General features: G+C 46.7%; 1 protein-coding gene and 1 long non-coding RNA gene across 3 annotated transcripts in view; one reads left to right on the top strand and one right to left on the bottom strand.

Annotated features, from left to right (window-relative positions):
- Nucleotides 1-4,523, top strand: part of LOC134936456 (uncharacterized) — a 99,863-nt gene extending 95,340 nt beyond the window's left edge. The window contains exon 3 of the long non-coding RNA XR_010180496.1: nucleotides 4,245-4,523. This is a non-coding gene — a long non-coding RNA (uncharacterized LOC134936456). The remainder of the gene's footprint in view (nucleotides 1-4,244) is intronic.
- Nucleotides 1-14,693, bottom strand: part of COL5A3 (collagen type V alpha 3 chain) — a 331,866-nt gene extending 317,173 nt beyond the window's left edge. For both annotated transcript variants that reach the window (XM_063931487.1, XM_063931486.1), the window contains exon 1: nucleotides 14,445-14,693. In XM_063931487.1, the coding sequence (XP_063787557.1) occupies nucleotides 14,445-14,529 (85 nt within the window). In that variant the 5' untranslated portion in view covers nucleotides 14,530-14,693. The remainder of the gene's footprint in view (nucleotides 1-14,444) is intronic.
- Nucleotides 14,694-14,893: the final 200 nt, after the last annotated feature.

Raw genomic sequence — 14,893 nt, forward strand, 5'->3', positions numbered from 1 at the left:
AAATAAGAGCTCTTAGGGTTCTTTGCCTAATGGCTGAATTTACCAAGCTCCAGAATGCAAAGCATCTAGCCCAATACATTTAGGTAATTTAATTGTTATTGCTATAATAAGGTACATTACACAATTCTAATTATCAGGTTTAAACCCCACTAATTAATAAATATTCCCCAAAGAGAGTCAGAGGTGGACTAAGGGGCTGAGCTGGGGTGTATCTCATGACAAGGTAGATATATATGGAGGAGTAGCATTAATAAGGAACTTTTAGGTGTCAGTCAGCAGCTTTAACTGAATTCTGGAACAAATAGTGGAGAGTGACAGAAGCAGGACAGCCGATAAAGAGTAGCGAGAGACAATGGTAGAGAGAGTTACAGAAGTAGGACAGCCAATAAGGAGTATCAAGAGACAATGGTGCAGAGAGTTACAGAAGTAGGACAGCCGATGAGGAGCAACGAGAGGCAATGTTGGAGAAAGTTACAAAAGTAGGACAGCCGATGAGGAGTAGTGAAGACAATGGTAGAAAGAGTTACAGAAGTAATACAACCGATGAGGAGCAGCAGGAGACAATGGTGGAGAGAGTTACAGAAGCAGTACAGCCGATGAGGAGTGCCGAGAGACAATGGTGAATGGTGGAGAGAGTTACAGAAGCAGGACAACCGATGAGTAGCGAGAGATAATAATAGAGAGTTACATAAGTAGGACAGCCAATAAGTAGTAGCAAGTGACAATGACGGAGAGCATTACAGAAGTGAGACAGCCGACGAGGAGCAGTGAGAGACAATGGTGGAGAGAGTTACAGAAGTAGGACAGCCGATAAGGAGTAGCGAGAGACAATGATAAAGAGCGTAACAGTATTAGGACTGCCGATGAGGAGCAGTGAGAGGCAATGGTAGAGAGAGTTACAAAAGTAGGACAGCTGATGAGGAGTAGTGAGAGACAATGGTAGAAAGGGTTACAGAAGTAGTACAGCTGATAAGGAGTAGCAAGAGACAATGGTGGAGAGAGGAACAGAACCAGGACAGTCGATAAGGAGTATCAAGAGACAATGGTAGAGAGAGTTGCATAAGTAGAACAGTTGATGAGGAGCAGAGAGAGATAATGGTGGAGTGAGTTACAGAAGCAGGACAGCCAATAAGGAGTAGCAAGAGACAATGGTGGAGAGAGTTACAGAAGTAGAACAGCCAATAGGGAGTAGCGGGAGACAATGGTGGAGAGAGTTACAGAAGTAGGACAGCCGATGAGGAGTAGTGAGAGCCAATGGTAGAAAGAGTAACAGAAGTAGTACAGCTGATGAGGAGTAGCAAGAGACAATGGTGGAGAAAGTTACAGAACCAGGACAGCCAATAAGGCGTAGCGAGAGACAATGCTGGAGAGTGACAGAAGTAGGACAGCTGATGAGGAGCAGTGAGAGGCAATGGTGGAGAGAGTTACAGAAGTAGGACAGCTGATGAGGAGCAGTGAGAGGCAATGGTGGAGAGGGTTACAGAAGTAGGACAGCTAATGAAGAGCAGCAAGAGGCAATGGTGGAGAAAGTTACAAAAGTAGGACAGCTGATGAGGAGTAGCAAGAGACAATTGTGGCGAGAGTTCCAGAAGTAGGACAGCTGATGAGGAGAAGCGAAAGACAATGGTGGAGAGAGTTACAGAAGCAGGAAAGCCAATAAGGAGTAGCGAGAGACAATGGTAGAGAGAGTTACAGAAGTAGGACAGCCAATAAGCAGTAGTGAGAGATAATGGTGGAGAGAGTTACAGAAGTAGTACAGACGATGAGGAGTAGCAAGAGACAATGGTGGTGAGAGTTACAGAACTAGGACAGCCGATGAGGAGCAGCAAGAGAAAATGGTGGAAAGAATTACAGAAGCAGAACAGCCGATAAGGAGTAGCGAGAGACAATGGTCGAGAGAGTTACAGAAGTAGGACAGCCAATAAGGAGTAGCAAGAGACAATGGTGGAGAGAGGTACAGAACCAAGACAGCCAATAAGGAGTAGCGAGAGACAATGGTGGAGAGTGACAGAAGTAGGACAGCTGATGAGGAGCAGTGAGAGGCAATGGTGGAGAGAGTTACAGAAGTAGGACAGCTGATGAGGAGCAGCAAGAGGCAATGGTGGAGAGAGTTACAAAAGTAGGACAGCCGATGAGGAGTAGTGACAGACAATGGTAGAATGAGTTACAGAAGTAGTACTGACAATGAGGAGTAGCAAGAGACAATTGTGGCGAGAGTTCCAGAAGTAGGACAGCTGATGAGGAGCAGCGAAAGACAATGGTGGAGAGAGTTACAGAAGTAGGACAGCCAATAAGGAGTAGCAAGAGACAATGGTGGAGAGAGGTACAGAACCAGGACAGCCAATAAGGAGTAGCGAGAGACAATGGTGGAGAGTGACAGAAGTAGGACAGCTGATGAGGAGCAGCGAGAGACAATGGTGGAGAAAGTTACAGAAATAGGACAGCTGATGAGAAGCAGCGAAAGACAATGGTGGAGAGAGTTACAGAAGCAGGACAGCCAATAAGGAGCAGCGAGAGACAATGGTGGAGAGAGTTACAGAATTAGGACAACCGATGATGAGCAACGAGAGGCAATGGTGAATGATGGATAGAGTTACAGAAGTAGGACAGCCGATGAGGAGTAGTGAGAGACAATGGTTTAAAGAGTTACAGAAGTAGGAAAGCCAATGAGGAGCAGTGAGAGACAATGGTGGAGAGAGTTACAGAAGTAGGACAGTCTATGACGAGTAGTGAGAGACAATGGTAGAAAGAGTTACAGAAGTAGGACAGCCGATGAAGAGCGAGAGACAATGGTGGAGAGAGTTACAGAAGTAGAACAGCCGATGAGGAGTAGCGAGAGACAATGGTAGAAAGAGTTACAGAAGTAGGACAGCTAATGAAGAGCGAGAGGCTATGGTGGAGAGAGTTACGGAAATAGGACAGCCTATGAGAAGTAGCGAGAGACAATGGTAGAAAGAGTTACAGAAGTAGGACAGCCAACGAAGAGCGAGAGGCTATGGTGGAGAGAGTTACGGAAATAGGACAGCCTATGAGAAGTAGCGAGAGACAATGGTAGAAAGAGTTACAGAAGTAGGACAGCCAACGAAGAGCGAGAGGCTATGGTGGAGAGAGTTATGGAAATAGGACAGCCTATGAGGAGTAGTGAGAGACAATGGTAGAGTTACAGAAGTAGAACAGCCGATGAGGATTAGCGAGAGACAATGGTAGAAAGAGTTACAGAAGTAGGACAGCTGATGAAGAGCGAGAGGCTATGGTGGAGAGAGTTACGGAAATAGGACAGCCTATGAGGAGTAGTGAGAGACAATGGTAGAGTTACAGAATTAGGACAGCTGATGAGGAGTAGTGAGAGACAATGGTAGAAAGAGTTACAGAATTAGGACAGCTGATGAGGAGTAACAAGAGGCTTGTTATGAGCATAAGGCCACACACAGATCTCTAAGGTGACTTAGAGGCTTATTTATGCGGTATTTCCCCCAGAAAATATGTGTTTTCTGGGGGCATCTGTAAATTATTAGGATCCCCAAGACGTAACAAGGACAAACTGCAGCACATATTTTAAATAGCTGCCACGATACCTTCATTTCCAATAGCAGAAGCAGCCCTCATAGATTAACAAAGCTCTGCAATGTAAATCATTCAACAATTTGTCCCTGGTAGCTAAAGCCTTCTCCAGATGACATTAACTGACAGAGTTCAGTAGGAACGCTCGCTGATAATGACTACCACACATATACAGTCAGCAAACAGCACATGCGCAATAGTGCGCCAGGGTCTCGGGAGAGAAGTTACATGATCACATTAACCCATACTTGCCGATATTTCAACTCTCCTCTCCGGGAGATGACCGGACAGGAGAAGCAGGTGGGCGGTGATGAGGGAGGGGCCAAGCTGATTACATCAGTAGGCCCCGCCCACCCACCGGGAAAAGTCTGTAATTGGGTAAAATTTACGTAGGGGTGGGACTACAATGGCGCGATTAGCATATGATCGCATCATTAGGCTCCGCCCCTCCACCGGGTCCGTGATTTTGCTGTGTTATTCTCCCTGTTTTTCTCACTTCACTAGGAAGTGGGCAGAATGCGGGAGGGGTGGCCACTCTTCCGGGGGCTGCGGGGGACTACCCCGAAAACCGGGTGTCTCCCGCAGAATCCGGGAGAGTAGGTAAGTATGCATTAACCCTTTATAGTCTTATGTGTCACTTTTCTTTACTTTAAATGTACAATAACTTTTTTCTTTTTGTACAGGTGTGCCCTCGTACAACTAACCTTAATATACCATACAGCGAGATGCACAACACAACTGACCCACTCCAATAGAGTTGAGAAGCATTTGTTTCCTTGAATGTTGCATCTTATTTGCATCGCAGACACAACAAGCACCGCTCACAGTGTACCAGAGATGCTGCAACCTCAACCACACAGGAAGTAGTTTTAAATATGTATAAAGTTGTACATGAAGCACAATGGAACTTGGCGCGAGAAAAAGAGAGATGGATAAAAAGTACCAACCAATCAGCTTCTGTCATTTTACAGCCTGTGTTTAAAATATAACAGTTTGGAACGGATTGTTATCTTCCTTCTTTCTAATCTCTCTAAAGTTTGATACATCTCCACCACAGTATTATTATAAACCAAGCAGACATAGGGGTCTATTTACTAAGCCTTGGATGGAGATAAAGTGAACAGAGATAACTTACCAGCCAATCAGCTCCTAACTGCCATTTTTCAAACGCAGCCTGTGACATGGCTTATAGGGCAGATGTATTAAGCCTGGAGAAGTGATAAAGAAGTGATAAGTGGAAGGTGATAACACACCAGCCAATCAACTCCTAACTGTCATTATTTACAACCATGTTTGGCTTGTGCGTTATCACCTTCCACTTATCACTTTTTTATCACTTCTCCAGGCTTAATACATCTGCCCCTGTGTGTTGTGAAACCAGCAGTCCTACATATGTTTATTAAATTTTTCTATAACACTAGGGGCCAGATGTACTAAGCCTGAAAAGTGATAAATATCACAGTGATAAAGTACCAGCCAATCGGCTCCTAACTGTCATTTTTCAAACACAGCCTGTAACATGGCAGTTAGGAGCCGATTGGCTGGTGCTTTATCACAGTAATATTTATCACTTTTGAGGGTTAGTACATCTCCCCCTAGAACTGCTGACGGGACATTCTTGTCCCATTTCAAAAGTTAAACACCTGTCTCTCTTCTAATTATTTTCGAGGGAAGGTAGGGGTTTTGAATAAAAAATAATTGCTCTCAAATGCATAGTTTCTGGGGGAAAAAACCCTAATACCTAAAACTGCAGACGGGGAGTTTTTTGTCCCATATATAAAAATTCAGCCCTATTGGTCGTTATACATCGTTAGTGGTCGTTAGTTTTGTCATACAAAGAACATGATTGGTGAGCCGTACGTCAACTTCTTACCTTAATCATTTTGTTGATTTTACGTTTTCTACATGTTACGGGCCTACATGGGGGGTCATTCTGACCCGTTCGCACGCAGCGGTTTGCCGCTGCGGTGCGAACAGGTCCGGAATACGCATGTGCGGCGGCCGCACTGCACACGCACGTCGCGGACAATGTAGAAAGCGGTCGCAGAGACGACCGCAAGAAGATTGACAGAAAGAAGGCGTTCCTGGGCGTCTCCGGACCGTTGGCAGCTGTTTTCGGGGAGTGGAGAAGAAAACGCAGGCGTGTCCAGGAGAACGGAGGGCGGATGTCTGACGTCAATGCTGGCCCCAGCATCACAGAGATCGTCGCACAGGGTAAGTATGTCCAGGGCTAGTCTTGATCTGTGACATTTTTTTAGCTTAGCAGGGCTGCACAAGCGATCGCAGCCCTGCTAAGCTAAAATACACTCCCCCATAGGCGTGGACTAGTTGTTTGCAGCAGCAAAAAGTTGCTGGCTGCGGTCAACTCGGAATGACCACCATAGTCCAAACAGAGCACCATCTAACACTATTTAGCACTGTAACTTTCTGAGATGACTCTACTTTATGTTTAAAGTAAAAATCAAAAATATGTTATTCGATCATCAGAGGTTCTCTACCTTGCAAAAGACACCCTTCTCTTACATACAAAAGATGAGTAACTGGCCCAACACATGTGTGATTACAGGTGGGATGTTTTTGTCACGGCGGCGGTATTCAGGGGTTCGCAAAGTGATAAAAATGAAGTATCTTTTAAATCTGCATATAACAGTAATTTAATTTAGCTGTCCTTTTACAAATCATTGTCTCCTTTTCAAAATCTCTCTGGAGGTTGCACAAAAGGTACGGCTGCTAGTAGTTATAGGCTCACACATATCAGCATGTCATGTAACTGCAGAGGGTGGAGGATGAGGGAGAGGACTATACAGCAGACAGAGCTCAGGTGGGCTTTCCATAATGTGGCATTTGCTCTCAGAAATCAATGTGACTTTCTGCAGTATTTAGAGCTGGGTTGAACCGCTACTATCCATCTCCTTGTGAAAGTAGCTGTCATTACTATCAGTGCACATTTACCCCAGTCCTATCTTTGGTGCAAGAGATCCGACTGGAGCCAGATGGATCTCTGCGTATGCATGCATAACTGTGTACAGCCTACAATTCTGTCGCCATGCCCATGCCACACCTATCCTATGTGCAAATGTCCAGTTGTGGCCTGGTTATACCAATTAAGCCACAATTGAAGATTGCTGTTATGGTGCCTTGAGGTTGATGCATCAGTCAGTGAAAAGAGTGGGAAAGTCGACCAGGAGAGCAGTTGCCTATAGCAACCAATAAGCTTCGCAATAACATTTATCAAGTACATTCTACAAAGTCATTGGTAGAAGCTGATTAGTTGCTATGGGCAACTTCTCCATTATTTTCACTGCTTGATACATCAACCCCTAAATTTGGGAACCACTGGACTGGACTTTCCATATTGCTGAATGTTTCACACATAGTGGGGTATTCAATTAGTGCCGTTTTTTCAACCAGTCGAATATAATGACACTTTTTGCCCGTTTTTAGGTCGAATTTACATTTACGTCGACTGGTTGAAAAATCTGCACGGGCGAAAACCACATGGATCGGCGGATTTGTCCCCAATCCACATGTTGTGTCGATAAGCAGGAGTTTTCAAAAGTTTTTAGGTCCGTTTGGGGCCTATGCCGATTCGCCCCCCCCAAAAAAAAACGAGAAGCATGGGCGAAAATGTGCGCTATTGAATACACTGAGGTTGAATTAGTGCAGATTTTCCGACTGTTGGAAAATAGGTACTAATTGAATATATCCCATACAGTATTGCCCTAATTCATACATTTAACATTTATGCCTGTTTTTACTCCACACAAAGTCAGCACGTTTGTTTTTTTCCATTTGCTATAGTATATGTAATACCGCTTTCAGATCGCAATGCCGCGTCCCACCCGGAAATTGGAAATGGGTCTTTCCCGGGTGGGACCCAGCATTGGAAACTACACACCGCGATCCCGACCCAGCAATATGCCGAGTTGGGTTGCCACCTGGGGGCGGGACAGAGCCGGCATCGGGGGCGGGTGCGGAGGTGGCACTGCGAGATAACATCATCTCCGCGCCGCCTCTCCCTATGCAGGGAACGGGTCCCGGGTCGCATCGTCCTGGGTATCACAGCAATATCACATGGCAGTTGGGTAAAACTTCTATTCCATAAAATAACTTTCAGCATATTATTTAACCAGGAACGTGGCTCACAGGGACTCACATCAATGTTTTATTATAACTAAATTACTTACAGAAGATAAGCAGTTAACACCTGCACTGGGCTCACATTACCTGGGAATATCAATCAGTGATTACTGTTAAACAGTGACAAGCCGAAAAATGTTCCTGCCTGGATAGTGGATAGTGCCGGTCTCTGGATTCTATGTTCTGTTAACTCTGCTCAATCAAAGGTCTTCTTAAAATGAGAACTTGCGTCCCTGTCACTCAGACTTTACCTCACTGAGAACTGCTGTGTAATAATAGCGCTAGGAGGAATTAGCAACGACACATACTGTAGAAAACAAACGTCTTCATAAATCCCCTGGTATTCTCCCTCTGGACCAGTGCTGTCCACATTTTTTCATGGAAAGGGCTGTATATCTGTCATACATGTTTGCACGCATATGCCATTAAATTATGATGTCATGCAGTACAGTATATTGGGATTCCTATAATATACAGACTAAAGCATACCTCCCAACTTCTGAAGCTGGAAAGGAGAGACACCTTTGGCTGAAATTAGGGGGCGTGGCTTAATGGCTGGGGCGTGGCCTTGTTGGTAGGGGCGTGGTCACGCGGCAAGTGCCGCGGTTGCAGGCCACGACCCTGTTTCCATCAGTATGGGGGCATGAACAGCGCTCACTGAGCTGCTGGCCATGCCCCCTGTCCCTCTGTGTCGGGAAATAGACGCTGTGCGCATGCTCAAAATCCCAACATGAGTTTTCATGTTTTGTGTGTGTCAGTGTTGACATAGATCGATATGGACACCGTCTAAGTGTACTGCGTCCCCTCGCATGGCTCGCTGCACTCCTCACACTATTATATTCCCCCACCAGGTCAGCTGGGATGGTAAAGTATGAACAAGTATGTTTTGGGCAAAAATTGCTTAAAAACGCGTGTCGGCATTTTAACATGCCGGTATTCTGACTATGTCGGCATTTTGAATGTGTCAGCATAATGAATGCCGGTATTTTGACCGTTGTAGTATTTTGACTGTCGGCCAATGGCGGTCGGGATTATGACTGTCGGCATTGTGTCCGTCTGTATATCCACTGCTACCCATAGGAGGTGCTACATCAGATATCGAAGACGCGCATTAGACCGGCCAGGCCTAAGCAGAGTTATAGTGTGCACAGAGCTTCCAGCTCTTATCAGAGCCCATTCCCCGGCAAGAGAATATGGCTAAATTCAAACCAAAATATAATTCTCACATTGCAGATGTAATCGTTATTGTCATATCCACACTGCATTAGACATTGTAGCATATGATAAATAGGCCCATTAGTAAAAAACTAAATATACATTATATATTAAAGCCAAGGGAATTAAAATAGATGACAAGAATTGCATATATGGGGAATAATACTATGCAGTTGGTCAATATGAAAAGTAGAGACAATTCCAGTAATTATAAATCTCCAGGTAAAAAACTTTAAAAGCTGGGAGTCTCCCTGGAAATCAGGGCCTATTGGCGACTGTGATTGTAGTACCAGACAGCAGGAGGGGTGGTCTTCTGTTTGCCGGCGGTCGGGCTCCCGGCGCTCAGTATACCGGCGCCGGGAGCCCGACAGCTGGAATACCGACAATCATTTTCCCTCGTGGGGGTCCACGACCCCCATAGAGGGAGAATAAAATAGTGTGGCGCGCTTAGCGCGCCACCGTGCCCGTAGCGTGGCGAGCGCAGCGAGCCCGCAAGGGGCTCATTTGCGCTCGCCAAGCTGTCGGTAAGCCGGCGGTCGGGCTCCCGGCGCCGGGATGCTGGTCGCCGGGAGCCCGACCGCCGGCCAGCCGTAGTGAACCCCAGCAGGAGAGCGGCAGGTTTTCCGTCCCAGGATAAATAATACCAAATGCTCATATTGTCACCACCTATTACATGAACAATACCTGGTGTAGTATGAAATGGGTGTGGATCGTAGGGTCGGCAGTACCTAGGTCGAAAGTCATTAGGTCGACCACTATTGGTAGACAGTGATGAGGTCGACACCTGAAATATGTCGACACGGCCATTAGGTTGACATGGACAATGTCGACATGAAAAAATTTCGAAATGAGATAAAAAAAAAATAATTGGCGTTGTTTTCTTCGTAAAGTGACCTGAACCCCAATTAGTGCACCATGGGGGTTATTCCGAGTTGATCGCAGGCTGCAGTGCTAAATTTAGCACAGCTACGATCATCTTCCCTGACATGTGGGGGGGCGCCCAGCACAGGGCTACTCCGCCCCGCATGTCAGTGCTGCATCCCCCCCCCCCCCCCCCCGCACAAATACAAAAGCATTGCACAGTGGTGATGCTTTTGTATTTCAGGAGTAACTTGTTGCTGCGCCGTGGCCCGCTCCCCCCAACGGTCCGGCCACGACTGCGTTGGCCGGACCGCGCCTCCTAAACGGCGGCTTAACGCCGCCGTTCAGCCCCCTCCCGCCCAGCGACCACCTCTGTCTCAGAGGCAATTGCTAGGCAGCAACGACTGCCATGCGCCGGCGCAATGCGGCGCCGGCGCGTGCGCAGTTCCGACTCGATTGATGTGCTGCGACAAACTGCAGCGAGCGATCGGGTCGGAATGACCCCCCATATCTCCTCGCTCGCCATGCTTCGGGCAAGGTGCCTCGCTCTGCTACTGCTGCGCTCGGCACATGTTATTATTCCCAATCGTAGTCCACGTGAATCGTAAAGTGTGAAAATGTAAAAAAAAAAAATTCTAAAATTTTCAAAACTCATGTTGACCTTGTCCATGTCGACCTAGTGACCATGTCGACCAATAGTGGTTGACCTAATGAGTGTCGACCTAAGTGCTGTCGACCTAAAGAACGGATACCGTATGAAACAAATTGTGGAATAACATACTGTGCAATCTCTGAGACAGAAACTCCCTCAGATTCTCCTAGTTGATTAAACAGGAAACAGATACAGATGTACAGTAGTGCTTCACTAGCAGGAGTGCCCTGTGATCAGCGACCCCTGGTGACTTCAGAGCACGCACTACCCGTGTGTCTGCTGCTCCAATAGGGCTCCCACACTAGGGGGGTCATTCCGAGTTGATCGGTAGCTGCCGTTGTTTGCAGCGCAAGCGATCAGGCTAAAAATCGGCATATCTGCGCATGCGTATGCACCGCAATGCGCAGGCGCGTCGTACAGGTACAATGAGCATCGTGGGTTTGCACAGAGTCTAACGAACATTCCTGTCGCACGGCCGAACGCAGGAAGATTGACATGAAGTGGTCGTTTCTGGGTGGCAACTGGCCGTTTTCAGGGAGTGTTTGGCAAAACGCAGGCGTGGCTGAAAAAACGCAGGCATGGCTGGGCGTTCGCTGGGCAAAGCGAAAATACACTCCCCGGTGGGCAGGGACAATGCATTTGCACGGCTGCTAAAAACTGCTAGTGAGCGATCAACTCGGAATGACCCCCTATGGGTATGGGTTGTTGGGTCGACCCAACTTAGGTCGACCACTGAGGGTTGACATTGCCATTAGGTCGACATGCATTAGGATGACATGGTCATTAGGTCGACCTGTAGTAGGTCGACAGGTCAAAAGGTCGACATGAGGTCTTTGACTGTTTTTGGTGTTGTTTACTCCGTAAAGTGATGGGGAACCCAAATTAGTGCAAAGTGTTCACTCGCCATGCTTCGGGCAAGGTGCCATGCTCCGCTACCGCTTCGCTCGGCACAGTTTACCGTTCCAGTCGTAGTCCACGTGGATCGATAAGCATGTAAAAAAATAGAAAAAAATATTTTTTGGGGGGGAAAAACTCATGTTGACCTTTTGACCTGTCGACCTAGTACATGTCGACCTAACGCACATGTCGACCTATTGCCAATGTCGACATTCAGTGGTCGACCTAATGAGTGTCAACCTAAGTTGTGTCGACCTAACGACCGTAACCACACAGTATGGAGCTGCTGTTCTGTCTTCTGACACCAGTTCTGTATGACTGGCTGATAGCACCAGGACATGCAGCAGCTGGTATAGCTGGTCCCATAAGTGTCATCAGGTAGAAGAGGAGCAGGCCAGTGGATGATCTCAGGGCAGGGTCATAATGTAGCCCTAACCAGTTGTCAGAAATGCCACATAAAAACACTCAGACCCCTGGTGGCTAGGTTGCAAAATGGATGATTTGGGTATGCACTGCACATGTGAACAGTTTGCACCATTAGGGTGCCCACACACGGCACGATATAGCTGCCAATCTGATGAATTGGAACAATATAGCGGCTATATCGTGCTGTGTGTGGGCATGATTTCGTTGGTGCGTGGTATTGTCCGCCTGCGTCGCTGATCTTTCTGCATGTTCAAAAGATCAGCGATGCTGACGGACAATCCCATGCATCGCTATGCGTAGGAGGGCCGGCATAGCAGGCAGTTCGCCCCGTGTGTGGGGACCACCCGTTATATCGGCCTTCGGACGCTCCGTAGAATCGGCTCCACATGACGCTTCGTGTGTGGGCACCCTTATATTTAAATTGTGCTTACGACATCAGCATGCGGGGAGCTGAGTGGTGAGTCAAGGGCATCATATGTTGTATATCTGTAGAGTTGCTGTTCAGAGTCACATCTCCGTGTGCCCATGAGCCAGCTAATGGCTGCCATGTCTTCTCAGCAGAAGCATCAGCATGCGGGGAGCTGAGTGGTGAGTCAAGGGCATCATATGTTGTATATCTGTAGAGTTGCTGTTCAGAGTCACATCTCTGTGTGTCCATGAGCCAGCTATGGCTGCCATGTCTTTGCAGCAGAAGCATCAGCATGCTTTATGTTGGTAGCACATAAGGTATCCTGAGATCATACTTGCTGAATTTGGGGAAATCCCCAGAACTTCCAGGAGAGCAAGATTACCTCCCGCACCCCGCCCACTCCTTAGTGAGGTAGGCAGGACAGGGGGCAAGATGACGCCATTCTCAGCAAATAGCTTCACCACAGCCCTGCGCCCTCTGTGTGAAGCTACGCTTTGCAGCACTGTGCCACGGAGGAGCGGGCCCAAAATTAAGCCATGCCACCCAGTGACCACCCACATCTACCCTCTGGGAAATTTCCTGCAGGTGAAAGGAAAAAAATGTTGGTATGTCTGACATACGTGCAACTAAAACTACAGATGTGGCTGCGTCTCTGTTCATATACCTACTTATTGACATGCAACGCTACATGAAGCCTTGTGTGTGATACCACACACGGGATATTTGTCTGCAGTCTAGCATATAACACAGGCAGCTACAACTGCACATAATAAGAGTGTAACAGACTTTTCCTTTCCATCCTGAAACATGTTACACATGCTTCACATTTCTCCCCATTCATTGCAACCTGTCTGTACAACGTGGATAATTGGGGCTTCTGCTGGGAGGCTTTAAATGTGTCCACTCAACTTTCTCTACAGTCTCATAGTACTTCTCCTGTGTCAGGCTGGGGCATAAAGGGCCCACAACTGGAATGCAGTGGTCTGGGCCCCTTGATAAATATCTATAGTAAATACTGCTAGTGCATGCACGACAATGTATCAGATTAAGAACAGTAATGCTCTGTAGAAAATACACCATAGTCCTGTGTAGCATAATGTAACATGTATAATGTATAATTGAAGAGCACAATCTGGAACCTGATTTCTAGAGGAAGGGATGGGCCCCAATGCAGTGCGGCCCATTAGGGCTTACCCCTGTACTCCTGTGGGCCAGTCCGACCCCGTACCTCTCTATCTTCTGGCTTCCTATAGTGAACACTTCAGTGTGTTTAGAGTTGCTCTTACTGACAATGTGGTACATTAATATAAACAGTTACACCAAAGTACTCTACAAAAACCACTTACCATCAAATGAATGGGCCAAAATGCCCCGTACTCAGTATACTGCACCGAGAGACATTATAGATGCCCCACAAACAGGGCCAAGCTCTTATTCTACACCATGTCTGACCAGATGTAGTGCACTATCAATGTCAGTGTTCTAGCTATGATATGGAAAATTGGAAATGTGTGTACTAATACTAGTCTTTGGAGCTCACCAGAGATCTGCAGAGCATTGCATTATTCCATCTCTCTGTAACATTCTGCAGAACATTTCATGCACAGGATACAGGAATACAGTATTTCATTTCAACAGGCATGTTGCTCTCCAGCTGTTGGGGAACTAGAAGTCCAAGCATTGAATGCCAGACAAATGCTGGATTCCTTTCAGGGTGGATTTGTGCTGAGCAGAGGCAGTTCACACCTGGCTTCCCAGCTATAGAAACATGCTGGGACTAGTAGTTCCTCAACAGCTGGAGAACCACAAGTCATTCGGACTGATTGTGACCTCTAACTTCCTGAACTTCTGCAATTGGCAAGGGATCTCTGTTCCTGCATATCACTGCATACATGATCCCTTCTCATGCCCCTTACATATCACATAAATACCTGACATTGGCATCCTATAGATCTGCACCATAACTCATTAGAACATATGTGTTGCTGTTATCAGAACTTTTAAACAACGACATGTGTGTCAGTATGTAGACTTATAGAACTGCATACAACTTGTAATTGGACTATACAGTACTTAAGCTGCAGAGAATTCTCTTTTGCAAGTCTCCCAGGTCTGTAGTGCATTGTGCCTTGTATTACACATCTGGATAATGCCAGATCTGTGCCCCCCACCCATTAGACAGTATGCAATGTCATTTACCAATTGCTGCACATAGTTCATTTGATTTCTACACCACATGCAATCCAGCACTTTCCCTTACATGACAAGGCATCAGCACTGTACCTGTTCTCACTGAGTGGTATCCCTGCAGGATCAGGAGCACTAAGGACACTTTCCAGCAATCCCACCTTAGAATCCACCTTGCCATAGCGCAGAAGGTAAAGCACGTCTCTTCCTACTAGTACACACGGGGCATGGGAATGTAATCCGGAGTCACACAGTTATGTATCCATGTGTGTGGAGGGAAGGGAGAGAGATGAGTGCTGGGCTTTGGTTTGATTCTCTCTCTGTGGTATCAGTTTTCTCCCAGTAAGTGCTGTCTGGCTGTGTGTCCTCTTCTGTCTGTCCCTCCCTCTCACTCGCTCTCACCCCCTCCTTCTTTTCTCACTATTCATCTGGTGCAGACTTTCTTCAGTCCCCCCAATCTTTCACCCTTTTCTTTTGTCACCTTATTGTTTTATCCTTCCTTCTTCTCCCTGCTAATCTGTCTGCCCTCACATATTTCATCTCTT

This window comes from Pseudophryne corroboree, chromosome 6 (assembly GCF_028390025.1).
Source record: "Pseudophryne corroboree isolate aPseCor3 chromosome 6, aPseCor3.hap2, whole genome shotgun sequence".
Lineage (NCBI taxonomy): Eukaryota > Metazoa > Chordata > Amphibia > Anura > Myobatrachidae > Pseudophryne > Pseudophryne corroboree.